The 13,318-nt window shown below is 56.9% G+C and overlaps 1 protein-coding gene across 2 annotated transcripts; it reads right to left on the bottom strand.

Moving 5' to 3' along the window:
* Positions 1-509: 509 nt before the first annotated feature.
* On the bottom strand, positions 510-11,915 carry Gpr153 (G protein-coupled receptor 153). 2 transcript variants are annotated; one of them, XM_029539631.1, is made up of 6 exons: positions 11,658-11,915; positions 6,584-7,051; positions 5,790-6,219; positions 3,972-4,164; positions 3,334-3,518; positions 510-2,932 (listed from the first exon to the last, which is right to left on the bottom strand). In XM_029539631.1, exons 2-6 carry the CDS (start codon positions 6,937-6,939, stop codon positions 2,270-2,272), a joined length of 1,827 nt encoding a protein of 608 aa, XP_029395491.1. In that variant the 5' UTR covers positions 6,940-7,051; positions 11,658-11,915; the 3' UTR covers positions 510-2,269. The 2 variants fall into 2 exon arrangements, with proteins under 2 accessions (XP_029395491.1, XP_021055544.1); XM_021199885.1 differs by having other exon boundaries at positions 514-3,001.
* Between the last annotated feature and the right edge of the window lie 1,403 nt (positions 11,916-13,318).

Here is a 13,318-nt window from a genome sequence, read left to right as displayed (position 1 = left end):
CATCCCACACGCAGGCTCTTTGGATCAAGGATGAGTGCAGAAGTTCCAGCTGTGACCATCTCAAAGTGGCCTCTGGTCAGCTACCCAAGTGGTAAGAACGCCAAGATTTTTTTCTGCTACCGCCAGGTGGCGGCCTCTCAGCGAGGACCAGACAGAGCCGCCTGGGAATTTCAGGGGCACCAGAATGTGTCAGAAGGCCAAGGATCTCACAGGGCACACACCCAGTCCTAGTCCTGAATCAAGTTCACAGAGGGGGTCGAATCCTAGCCCTTATCACAGGTGCCACCTGTGACAGAGGAGCATGGACTTTGGGGTCCACACGCTGCTTCCTACTGTTATGGACTCAGGTCTGTCTCAATGGCCAGGTGGGACTGCACCACCTGCTTGGAGACATGGCAAGTCCAAGGGAACATACGGGCCTAGGCTTCAGGCTCTAGATGTAGCGAGACTTGGGGAGCAGGTGGTTGGCCCTGTGAAAACCGGTTTCCATGAAACCAGCCTCAGAAGGCTGTATGCAAACCATGAGGAATTTTTTATTGGGTCCTGTACAGAAAAGAAACAGTTTTGTTTTGGTTTGGTTTTTTCCAAAAAAAAAAAAAAAAAAAAAACACAAATCCCTGCCTCGGGGCTGGGTGGTGGTATAGAGAGAGCTCTTTTAGCAGGGCCAAGGTCCTTACAGCTGTCAGCAAACAGGGAGGCTGGACTTCGAGTGCAAAAGAGCCCTAGGTGCCTACGGCTCTCTGTTCAGGGTTTGCCCTTAAAGTTTTGTAAAAATTAGGAGTGACTTAGGGGGACTATGTCCCCATTACAAGTATTGCCATTGAATATAAAAACACAGAGTGAAACCCAAGTGGTAAATTGGTCATTTGAGACCTGTGAGAGAGACAGTGGCTAGCTGGTGGCCTCTGCCCCTGTATGACATGTCAGTCCCTGAAGGCACAGCAGCAAATGGCCAGAGGCAGCTTCTCCCAAATCCAATCATGGACCACAGTCCCCTGCTCTGCTCTTCTGTGGCGGCTGATCTTTCACTTAGCCAGGGATAACAGACCTCTGAGGCCTAGGGTAGGCCAGTCCTCCACCCTCATCCCCAGCTGTGGTTGGAAATCTGTCTGCAGAGGGAGAGGAGACAGGCCTGGCCGCCACGTCTCAAGGAGAACAAGGAGACATAGGCTGGCTCTGTGCTGGCCTTAAGACTATCTCCAGGTCCCAACACAGAGGGTCCACTGTCTGGTGACAGCTCTACCCCTGTGCTCCCTGCTCCCAGTCTCTCCTGGGAATACCCATGTCCCTGGCACAGCCCAGACCCAGGAGAGAGCAAAGCCCTTCTTGCAGGGGAAGTGGGGTACAAGACACCCTTTCCAGGGACTTTGCCTGTGGGAGGCAAAGCTGGAGATGGGCACCGGGACACGAAAGTCCACTTCCACGAGCTTTGGTTCTCTGCGCTGGGCACCCGCAGCCTTCACAGCGGGACCACGGAGGTGGCCAACATAGTGGGAGACAGGCAATATGGTGGAATCTTGAGCATGGGGACACTAATAGGGGTCGAGGTGGCTGTTATATACCCATGGTGTTGTGCTTTAGCTAAAGTGGAGCTAGCCTCCAAGAGGGCAAAGGTCATTAAGACTGAGGGGCCTCAATCTGGGGCCCACGTGCTGAAGGCTGAACCTAACAAAGGGCCCTCACCACCTCTCACACCTGGTTCATTCAAGTGTGAGGGCACACAGGCCAGGAGTGCTCTTCAAACAGCCCTGAGAGATGTATCATGGTCAACCACTCTTGGAGATAGGGAAACTGAGGCAGGCCACACGGAACGCCTGCTCAATAGAACTTGTTTGGGCTCTGAAGACCCTTGTGCTTGGGGACGTTCTACATGCTACACCTTGAGGTGAGGCAGCGGCAGTGCGGGAAGTTGGATGCAGTCGTGACTTCCAGCTTAAGCTTCTCTAAGACCGTCCTTACTCATGGTGGTCGGGTCTCAGGGTTCCCTACGCCCCGGTCTAGCCTCAGAGCTGTACAAAAAGTGCAGATGCCACTCGCTACACAGGCACAGCTGTGCCCAGCAGCAGGTCCATGTCCTGGGCAGCCATCCAGGGTGGCCAGTCGTCCCTCCAGGCGACACCAGAAGGAAAGAACTGTAAGAGAGGCGCAGAGTCCACCATCCATTCACCCCGAGCTTAGGTGGCGCTTATTGGCGCCCAACACCTGTGGTGGCATCTTTGGCGCTGTGCCTCTTCATGGCGCCACGCTCTGCATGGCGTCTCTGGGAGACCTAGGACGCAGAGCCCAGCGAGTCCGAGTGCAGCGTGACGTAGCCCGAGGACTCGGAGGGCGAGCTCAGAAAGCTGCTAATGCTGCCGCAGCCCGCCGCGTGCAAGCCGCCGGGCTCGCCCCAAGACGCGCTCAGGCTGCTTTGCAGGGGCCCCACGTGCGCGCGCGCGGCCCGGCGTTCCTGGCTGCGTTGCGCACGGCCACCAGGGGGCGTGGGGACCTCAGCAGGCTCCGCGCCGTCGGGGGCAGCAGGGAAGGGCCGCGCCGGGGCCGGCACACGACGCAGAGCCTGCGGCTCGCGCTCGAAGGCTGTCAGCGCGAAGGCGTCCGGCAGTAGCGAGACCGACGCGGAGCGGGCGCCAGGCCCGGGGCGGCGACGCGGGCTGCCGGGAGGCGAGTCGAGGGCCCGACGTGGGCCGCCGTCTAGGGACGAGGGCTTCAGGGACAACAGGCTCTCGGCAGAGCGACGGCGCGGGCGGAATGGGGGCGCATCCTCGGCGAAGGCCAGCAGGCTCCCGCGCCGCCGGTCGGAGCCCGCGGGCAGCATTAAGTGTGCCAGTGCTGCCAAGTCCTCGCCCGAGCTCCAGCGTGGCAGGAAGGTGGGCAGCGGGACGGCTGCCCACACGTCGGCATCATCGTGGGAGAACCGCCGGGTGGGCGGGACCTGCGAGCACCCGGCCGGGCTGAAACAGGGCTGCCCTTCTGGAAACCCGCACCGATGCCTCCCCGCGCCCTGCAGAGCAGTGTGTGGGTCAGGGACAAGAGCCCCCTGGTTTGGAGAAGTGAGATTTGGGGCAGATGACAACCTCTCTGAAGCTGGGTGTTGGCTGAAGCTTGGGTCGGTTGGAGTGAAGGCTCATGGGAAGGTTTACAGCACATGACACCAATTGACCCATCTTCCAGAGCACGGGGAACATGGCCCACCCGTATAGGTTGTGTGAGAGAGAAGAGAGGGAAAGAGAGGAGGAGTGGAGAAAGGAGAAGAGGGGGAGAGAGAGTGCGAGGAAGAGGGGAGAGGGGAGGCGCCACAGACATATGAAGTTCCTCTGCTCTGCTTCAACCTACCTGCAGATACTGCATCCGATCCTCCTGCAATGGCCGCAGAGGGTAGAGCTGGGGTAAGCCTCCCTCCAGGGCAGAGAGTTCATACTTGGCCATCCTGTCCAGAGCCACGAAGTCACCTCCATAGCTGTAGTCAAGGGAGCGCTCCAATACCAGGTCGGGGGAGATGCTGCCCTCTAGACTGGTCTCTGCAGGACAGACAGAAAGAAGCATAGGACTGTGGACGGCATCGTGGAAGGCTTTAGGGAGTTCTCACAAGGAAGGGAGTAGTTTTCGAAAAGGGCAGGCAAGGATTCCAAGTTCAAATCCCAGCTATGGCACACTTTAGCTTTGGATCCGGAGTCTGCCATATTAAGCTAATTTGCTCGTCTGAGATTTAGGGTGGGAACTGCATGGGACTAAATACTCACACAGGCTGACGGCTCCTGGCACGAAGCACAAGTCAGCCTATGGTGCCGACTTATGTTGCCACAGGAATGTCTAGCGGTGGAGAACAGGGTCACCTAAGTACCATGCTGTGAGGGTATACCATATCGCTATTGTTCAGCTGACTCCGCCCCCAGCGATCTCACCCAGGTGCTGTCCTCCGGTGGTGTGTGTGTGTGTGTGTGTGTGTGTGGGCACCCTGAGGCCATCCTTACCATTGTCAGAATCCTCATCGTTGGCCATAAGGGCCACGCACTTCTCCCAGACTGCCTTGAGATCCGCCCGGTACCGATCGCAAGTCCAGAGGAACAGAGGCAGCAGCAGGGCCTGGGTCACGGAGCACCACAGGACGCAGAGCGCCATCCAGGGTGCTGAAGCATCAGCCCGCAGGCTACTGAAGCTCACCACCTGTGTGTGGGCACAGGGCTAGGCCTGACCCACAGGACCCCGACTCCCACAACATCCCTCCCAGACACGGTTGCCCCATCTGTGTGGCAGAGCACATAACCCACTGCCCAGAGGAAAAGAAGGTCTAGAAGGTGGCTGCGGAAAGCTCTGTGCTGCAGGAAGGGGCTAGCTGAGTGGCTGAAGGCAGAGGCTTGTGTCTACCCTGTGTACAGGTCAGCTGTGTAAATCGCTCCTCAGTGCTGCAACCTCATGGGTGTCCATGGGCCGATGTGACATGGGTTAGTGCCACCTGCTTCTATCGGAACATGCTAGGAGGAATAGGTCTCAAGTCTGCACTTTTCTGCCTACTCCTGTTTCTTCCTGAGCCACAGTTCTGACCCTACCCAGAAGCTCAAACCCCAGAGGAGACCCAGTAGTCAAAGGGTCTAACCGGATGGCCTTTAGGGCTATTACCAGGGTCCCCACATCTGCTTGCAAAGTGTTTAATGATGCCAAAACAGTTTTAAAAATGGGCAGATCATGTCTGTTCTGCAGTCTGTGTGATCCTTGGAAAGCACCAGAGTTTCTCTGGGGCTCTGTTTCCTCATCTGTGAAATGGGCTCAAACCACCCCACACTGCAGAAGGTAAGAATTCTTTTCTAACAGATTTTGTATAGTTCCTAAGCATTTGTGTTTTGCCCATATGTACGCATGTATGTACACTGTGTGCATGCCTATAGATGGTTGGTTGTGAGCCACCATGTGGCTACTGAGGACCAAACCCAGATCCTCTGCAAGAACAGCCAGTGTTTTAACTACTGAGCCATCTCTCCAGCCCTGAGGTAAGAATTCTCAGTACTGCTTATGATAAGCAGCGGGATCCATCAATGGCACCCACTTCCCAGCTCTAAGAAAATGCTGGGGTGGGCCCCCCACTCCCTCTACGGCCCCAGCCGTTTTTATAGTACCTAGCGGTTCTCAGGGCAGTTTCTTAGCCATTTTTATTGGCACAAGGACTAGGGGCATCCAGCCCCACTGTCAGAATGGGAGGAGACGGGGCCTGCTCGGAGCAGTGTGACTCTGAATCTGCCACTGAGTTAGCACCTCTCTAGGACTGGCCTGCAGCCACCTCAGGGATGCAACCCTCCTGGCTGTGAGCAGGCTGGCCCTGGCCTGGGCTCTGGTCTCTCCAGACCTTCTGGGGCAGGAGCTGTTTACTGAGTGTAGACTTCAGCCTAGCCCAGCTGGTCAGAAGAGACCAGGCAGCCTCCCTGGACTGTGGCTAGCAAGGCCTTCTTACAGCGAGTCTTTAATTTGACCTTCTCTGGTCCTTAGGGTAAAGCACAATATCACAGAGGGTTAGGGGCCTGCCCTATGCCAACTCAGTGTTCCCTACCTACCTATTGCACCCCGGGAAAGACCCCCTACAGTGTGACAAAAAGGTTCTAGCTGTCGAGGGTTCAAATCACACCTTTCTACCCTGACTTTGAACCTCTCTGGACTCTGTTTGCCAAATCCATAAAATGGGAGTGCTAACTGACAGCTCAGAAGTCAGGTTTGTCATTTCAGCCACCTGATGCCCAGTCCCCAGGCTGTCCTAGAAGCCACACCCCTGACAGGCTCCCTACATATCAACCCTCACCCACCAGCACAGGGAAACCCATGAGGCAGTCATAGATGACCACAATGGTGGCCACCAGGCCCGTGATCTGTAGCGAAGTTCTGGCAGGCTCCGAGCCGTCAATGGAGGAGCGACGCTTGCCCTGTGCGTCTTCCACCACGATGGTGGGCACGGTGAAGGTGCGGCGGTCAGCCCGGTGGCCCGCCTGTGTGGCCAGCGTCTGGAAGAGGGCAATGGCCGTGCAGACCACGCCCATGGCCACGCTGCCTCCCACCAGCAGCAAGAAGCAGACGCCGAAGCCCAGGCCAATCTCGGCCACAATGAAGCGGCAGCCATGGGTGTAGAAACGCTGGCTCGTGTCGTGCCAGCCAACGGCAGGAAGGGCCGACAGGATGAAGGACACCATCCAGATACCCATGACTGTGTGCACCGCCTGCTTCTTGGCATTGCTCAGCCTGGCAGGGAGCAGGGAAGGATAGAGAATCTTGGTGTTACTCACAGGCCTCTATGGGACCACAGAGGGCCATCCCTCCCCACTGACACCGTAGCCTCCACCCAGCCATCATGGCAGGGCCTCGGATTTCACTCAAGAGCTATTCGTGCCTCTGTCCCTCTCACGAGGCACTTCTGAACCAAGCTACACTAACGTTCAGCCATGAGTACCTCGATGCACACACACTCCAGCAGCCCCAGACTATGCCAGCCCTCAACCCCATCACCCATCCTGGAACCCTCGTATCGGCAGGTGCACCAGGTATGCCTTTGCCTCAAGCACAGCCCCTCCCTAAGAACACCAGGCTGTCCTTGTCCTGCGCTCACCGGTAGTTGACCGGCCATCGGACCATCCACATGCGGTGGTAGGAGATGGAGGTGACAGAGAAGCAGGTGGCCAGCGTGAGGGTGTAGAACGTCGACACGAAGACCTTACAGAGGCCCTCGTTCCACTCGTAGTCGGGACGCTGCCTCCGCAGCTGCACCACAGCATACGTGGCAATGGGTACCGCCACATTGAGCATGTGGGTGGCTGCCAGCGTGCAGAGCAAGAATTCCAGCGGCTTCCACTTCTTCTGCTTGGCGCCCACACTGAGGATGCCCCAGGCGTTGGCTAGCAGCGACAGGCCTCCGCACGCCAGCCAGCCTACCGCACTGCCGGGCAGCCTCCGCTCATCACTCATGGTGCAGACTGGAGGTGGCGAGCGGCTGGGGCATCCTCCTCAGAGCCAGGCCTCTCTGTAACGTGGCTGCCCTCACACGTGGGGGTCCAGTGACGCCAGGGACCATGAGCAGCTGCAGAGGGGGCGAGGAGCACTCAGTGAGGACTCTGACAATGGCACTGGACAGGAGAAGGGAAGAGTCCCCAGGTGGCACCACCTGTGTGGCCCTGGCTTACAACAGGCTGTTGAATCCAGAATCTCATCACCCACTGGGTCGGAGGCCTAAGGGGTAGTATACAGGGGTGCCAACTAAGTGCACATTCCCCCATTTGTACTCATTCCTGATTAAGGCTTAGAATATGTGATTCCTTTCTTGAATTCTCCTTAAGATTTATTTTATGTGTGTGTACTGAATGTTGTTTTGTTTGTTTGTTTTTAAAGGTCGCATAAAGCCTCCTTCTCCGGCTGGGGAGATGGCTCAGCAGGTGAGAGCTCTTCTGAAAGGTCCTGAGTTCAAATCCCAGCAACCACATGGTGGCTCACAACCATCTGTAATGAGATCTGACGCCCTCTTCTGGTGTGTCTGAAGTCAGCTACAGTGTACTTAATGTATAATAATAAATAAATCTTTGGGCCGGAGCAAGCAGGGACTGAGTGAGCAGAGGTCCTAAATTCAATTCCCAACAACCACATGAAGGCTCACAACCATCTGTACAGCTACAGTGGGCTCACATACATAAAATAAATAAATAAATCTGTTTTTAAAAAGCCTCCTCTTTTTCTTTTTAAGGTTTATTTATATTATTTATGGACATGAGTACACTGTAGGTATCTTCAGACACTCCAGAAGAGGGCATCAGATCCCACCATGTGATGTGAACCACCATGTGGTTGCTGGGATTAAACTCAGGACTTCTGGAAGAGTAAGTATTTGGTGCTCTTAACTGCTGAGCAGTCTCTCCAGCCCCAGTGGGCCTGACCGTTAAGGGTGTGCACCACACGCATGCAGATGTCTTCAGAGCCCAGAAGAGGGCATCAGATCCCCTGGAACTAGGCAGTTGTGAGCCTCTTGAGGGGGATGCTGGGAACTGAACCCAGGTCCTCTGGAAGAGCAGCAAGGGTTCTTAACCACTGAGCCATCTCTCCAGCCCAGAAGCTGAACTTTCTTACAACGCTTACAGCTTCAGGCCAGGCTGGGCCTAAACTGACTGTCTTTGGATTTATTTATTTTTATACTATATGTATGAGTGTTCTGCCAGTATACCGCATCTGTTCCTAGAACAGGAGGGCATTTCAGGTCTCCTGGAACTGGAGTCCCAGTCGGCTGCGAGTCAGCACTGGAACAGAAAGTGTTCCCCATCACCGACCCATCACTCCATCCTGGATCTTTAAGGAACAGGGTCTCACTCTGCAACCCTGGCTATCGTGGAACTGGATACACAGACCTAGGCGGGATTTGAACTTGCAGTGACCCTCCTGTATTCTAAGTGTTGGGTTTGCAAGCATGCCTTGGTCACTTGAGACAGCCCAAGGCTGGTCTTGAACTCCTGATCCTCTTTAGTCTCTGAAGTGTTGGGGATCTGGGTGTCTCAGATGGACAGGCTCCCCCCTCTCCTCACAGCTCTCTCATCATCCTGTGATCTGAAATCCCCCCCCCACGACATGGGCACTTAGACTTTCATTTATCCCAGCAGCCCCCTCCCCATACTGCCCCTTGCCTTCTCTGATCCCCCAAGTGACCTGTGAGGTAGGGAGGAGCTGGCCACCACTCAGCACCCACCCTGGGAGTCTCTCACAGACAGGCTGTGACCGGAGCTGCAGCACTGGCTGTGGGCAGTGGCAAGGCCCGACCTGCAAAAGAGCTTTGCTGCTTCTATGGGAAGCTAAGTGGATAGACACCACATCTTTAAAGCCTAGGGCCCAGGCATCACATAGTGGGTGCTGTGCGGGGACAGCGGCATGTTGGGAGCTAGGTCCCCCACAGGGTAGGTGCTGTGAGGTAGCAGCCAGCACTTGGGCCTGCCTAGCTCTCACCCAGACGGTCCTATGGACTAGTGTGGGCCTGGAGACACCCCAAAGCCCAGGCCTTGACTGCAGAGGAACTGCCAGGTGCCTTCGGCTGGGATGAGGGGCATTGGAGGCTGAGCAGGAGGTTTAAGGTTAGGGGAGGTACCATAGTCTACCAGCAGGCTGAGAGGCAATTCCCTCCAAAATTCCCTCTTCCAGTCTGTCAGCACTCCCCTGCACAAGGGCGAGCCCCCTGCTAAGTGAAGGCCACCTGAAGTCCCATTAAGCTGCTCCACTCAGGACCAGCCCCATCCCCACAGCGCCTCCTGCTGGGGCAGACAGGGAACTGCAGCAGCCTCAGCCAACATTCCCAGCTCTCTCTCACGCTGGGAAAACCAGGCGGAGCCGGCCAACTGAGACATTCTAGGATAGTCTTGTCTACAGTTCCTTCTCTTTAAAAATCGAAATGTTTTGAGTCCAAGCCGCCACCCTATGTAGCCTTGGTTGTCCTACATCACTCACTATGTAGACCAGGCTGGCCCTCAACTTCCAGGGATCTATTGGTCTGTTGTGGATTTTTCTTACTGCTGTGTGCCTGTCCCAGGTCTGCCCAGACCCTGAGCCAGGGGGAAGGGTCTTCTGCGCACACAGTGTCTTAACATCCTCGGGTGGAAGTCTGCTGCAGGCACAGTAATGTCTGCCCAAACATTTAAGACGCTGCTCGCAGAACCTAGTCTGGGAGGCAGTGTGGCTCTATCATAGGGACCCGTCACCAACAGCTTCTGGGGCTTGTCAGCCTTTTCAGCTGCACGCTGGAGGTTACAAGGTGTGTGTGTGTGGGGGGGAGAATATTGTGGACTTGATTCAGGAAGCTGGAACCCAGCCCCAGCTCCACCTCTGCACCCCAGTTTTCCAATCCAGAAATCAGGCATGACAGAGCCTTTCTTGAAAAGAGTTGCTGCTCTCTGCCAGGCAATGTGCTTAGAGTGGAACCAGATGCACCGTGAGCAGACAGCTCTTCCCTAGGCTAACAGAGTGCATGAAGTATAGGGATCTTCTCCCAGTTTCAATGGTGTATAGGACTGAGGGTGCTGGTGGGAGGGAGGTGCGCTTCTCCCACTGTCTTTTTTTTTTTTTAAAAGATTTTATTTATTTATTATATGTAAGTACACTGTAGCTGTCTTCAGACACTCCAGAAGAGGGAGTCAGATCTTGTTACGGGTGGTTGTGAGCCACCATGTGGTTGCTGGGATTTGAACTCTGGACCTTCGGAAGAGCAGTCGGGTGCTCTTACCCACTGAGCCATCTCACCAGCCCTCCTCCCACTGTCTTGCAATGGGTGCTACTGATGCCATCTCCATTAGAGAGGCAGAGAGATGAAATCACCCGTCAACACCTTTATGTCCCCGAGACAAGATTCAAACTCCACTCATCCAACACCAAAACCTTGGACTCTCAAGGCCTTCTAAAACGTTCCCGACAAGGTGCTTTACTGCCCCTAGAAGCAAGGTCTGTCTGAGTGGCTTGTCCCTGCAGGATAGATCCTACTTTGGCAACACGGTCGGTCGCTTCCAAGCTGAGGGCAGTTAAAAGGAAAGTGCTGGCCAGGGCAGGCCATGCTGGGGCCCAGCAATCCTGGAGGCTGTATTCTGGGAGGCGAGGAATGTTCTGGAGTGTCGGGTGTGTGTGTGTGTGTGTGTGTGTGTGTGTGTGTGTGTGTGTGTGCAGACATCAGATCTCTTAACTGGAGAGGCTGTGGGGACACACTGTTGACACCCACAGATCCCGAAGCAGCAGCAGTCATCGGGGGCCAGACCCCACTGGGTCGCACCGGCTGCGCTAGTCATCAAGCTCCTTCTGATTCGAATTCCAAGCACCTCCAACATTTCCAGGAGGATGCCTCCATGTCAGGAATCCCACAATTCCCTCCCCACCGAAGGTCACTAAGCAGGTAAGGCAATCTAGAGACCCACCCAGGCCTAGAATCCTCCTCCCTCCGCGGGGTCTGTGGGTAGGGCCGGGTCCTGACGTCAGGGCCCTGGGCCAATGAGGCCGCGCAGCCTTAGGTCAGTATTGCGCAACAAAGAGAACCCAGAACTTGAAAGGATTCCCCGGGCTCGGGCTGCGCCCACCGGTCTCCCAGGAGCCTACGTTTCGTGATTTCGCCTCCTAGCTGGCCTCTGGTTCGTCAAAGGGTCTCCAAAAGCCCAGCTGGATGGTGGTGTAGGGCTCAGTGCACACCCCTTTACACCCCACTTATAGGTCTCCCAGGGTTTGGTTCGTTCCTTTACCCACCCCTAAAAGGCACAACCCTGCCGGCCTGGTCTTTGTGGGTCTTCCAGTTCCAGCTCCGAGGGCGCGTCCAAACAACAGCCTGGGGATCCAGCTTGGGGGTGGGACTGTGCCTCAACTCACACCCTCAGTTTGCATTGGGCACAGAGTGTGGGGGGGGGCGGCGGCTTGGGACCTACAAAGTAGCCACTCCTGACTCCTGCGAGCCTCCCAGGACTACAGTGTCAGGCCCGGGAGCAGAGAGCCTAGGGAGAGGCTGGCACGGAGAAGTTACCCCAAGGTCCCTAAGTTTTTAGTGGTGGGGCGTTCTAGCCCTAAACGCTGCCCACGGGCAATCCGACGGACTACGTATCCCACCAGGTGGCCTCAACGCCTCCTAGTCCAGCCCCCCCGCCCGGATTTCCCCTTCGGTGCCCCTGGGCCAGGGCGGCGGCGCTCACCCGGCATTGAGGCGCCCGTGGCTCCGGCTCGCTGCTCCCGCCTCTGGCTCCGGTTGCGGTTCCCGCGTCCCGGCACTGAGCGTCCGCCGCCAGGGGCCGCGGGTGTGGCTGGCGGCGGAGCGGCCCCCGGGCCGGGGCATCCTGGCGGTGGAGGCTGCCGATGGCCAGAGCGCTGCGCTGCGCTTGGCCCCGCCGCCCTCCCTCCCTGGGCACCGCCTCCGCCGCGGCCGCGCTCGGCTCCCGCCGCTCAGCTGGCTGCGCTCGGGCGGCCGGGGGCGGGGGGGGGGGCGGACCAGGGCGCATGCCTCTGCCGGGGCCTCCGCGCCGCCCCCTGGCCGTGCCCCGCCTTCCCGGCCGCGTCACACTGGCCCCCCACTCCCAGCAGCCACGTAGACCCAGCAGCCGCAGTGATGCCCCTTGGAGCGCGCGACAGGACCCGCCCACGCCGGGGCCCCTCGGGTCTGGGTCACTCAGGCCGCCGCCTCTAAACCGCCTGGAGTTGAGGGGCGGGGTTCGCGGGTCAGAGAAAGGGGAGATTGGACGCAGATGGAGGACAGGGAATATGGGGAGTCAGGGAGGAAGCCACGTCAGAGGGTTGGTTAGCATCCTTGAGGACAAGGGACAGGATTTGTGCACCTGAGACCTAACGGTTTCTAGGAATCAGATTGCTGGGTCAGGAATCAAGAGTAGCAGAAAGCAGGGCAGGGCCAGCCAAAGGTTCCAACCTACTATCCCTGTGCCTTGGGCACTGCCAGAATACTGTAAGGTCCTCGAGGCAGCAGGGTGACTGGCCCTCCCTAACTGACTCAGCCTTGTCCCCTCTGAGGCTCTGAGCAACCAAGTGAATTGGTAGAGCCAGGATTTGAAGCCTTATTCCTGGCTCTCCTCCCCCCTTTCTGGAGCCTACCGTCAGTTACCATTTCTAGTGGGACACAGGCTTGTCACCACCACATGCCCCTCCTTGCTCCTATGCGGAGGAAAATGTCCTGTTCTCAGTGGGAGCCCTTAAGACCTCTCTAGTCAGAAAGGGTGGAGCTGACCTCCTGGCCCCTCATCAGGTGACACAATGGCACAGTCTTTAAGGCCACCCAGGGTTGTGTGGGACAGGACTGTCCTTTAGCCTCCCTGAGCTGGCAAGCTGTGGCCATAGGAAGGTGGGTCCCTAGGACCAGACCGACATTAATTGCAATCCAAGAGTTGCCCGGTGTTCTGCAAGCCACCCTCGGCAGCTTTATCTTCTGTACCCTAGGGCTCCAGGGTCAGAAGTGGAGGTTTGTTTTGGAGAAAGGTTCACAGCAATATGGAGGGCCCTGGATGGCTCCAGATGTGCCCTCACACTCCCCAGGGTTCCTGGGAGTGGTCAGGGTTCTGAGAGGGCCCCTTTGTAGACAGACCAGCTCCCATCTAGGCAGCCACGGTTATAAATAGATTGCCAGCAGAGGGCAGTTGTAATCAAGTGTGGCATTTTAATGCTGTGTCTATAAAGGCCACGCCTCGGAGCCCAGGACCCAGGTCCTGCTTAGAAGGCAGTGGGTGAGTCTTGGCAGTTTGCGCTTTTTCCTGGCCCGAGAGTCGCATCTCTGCAACAAGGGTGCCCTTGTGGCATAGGCTGGAGATCTCAAAGTTGTCTGGGGACCCGAGGGACAGGCAGATTTGACATG

The sequence above is a fragment of the Mus pahari genome, chromosome 6 (assembly GCF_900095145.1).
Source record: "Mus pahari chromosome 6, PAHARI_EIJ_v1.1, whole genome shotgun sequence".
Classification (NCBI taxonomy): Eukaryota; Metazoa; Chordata; class Mammalia; order Rodentia; family Muridae; genus Mus; species Mus pahari.
The sequence above is the reverse complement of the archived record's forward strand: the minus strand, read 5'-3'. Positions and strand labels throughout refer to the sequence as shown.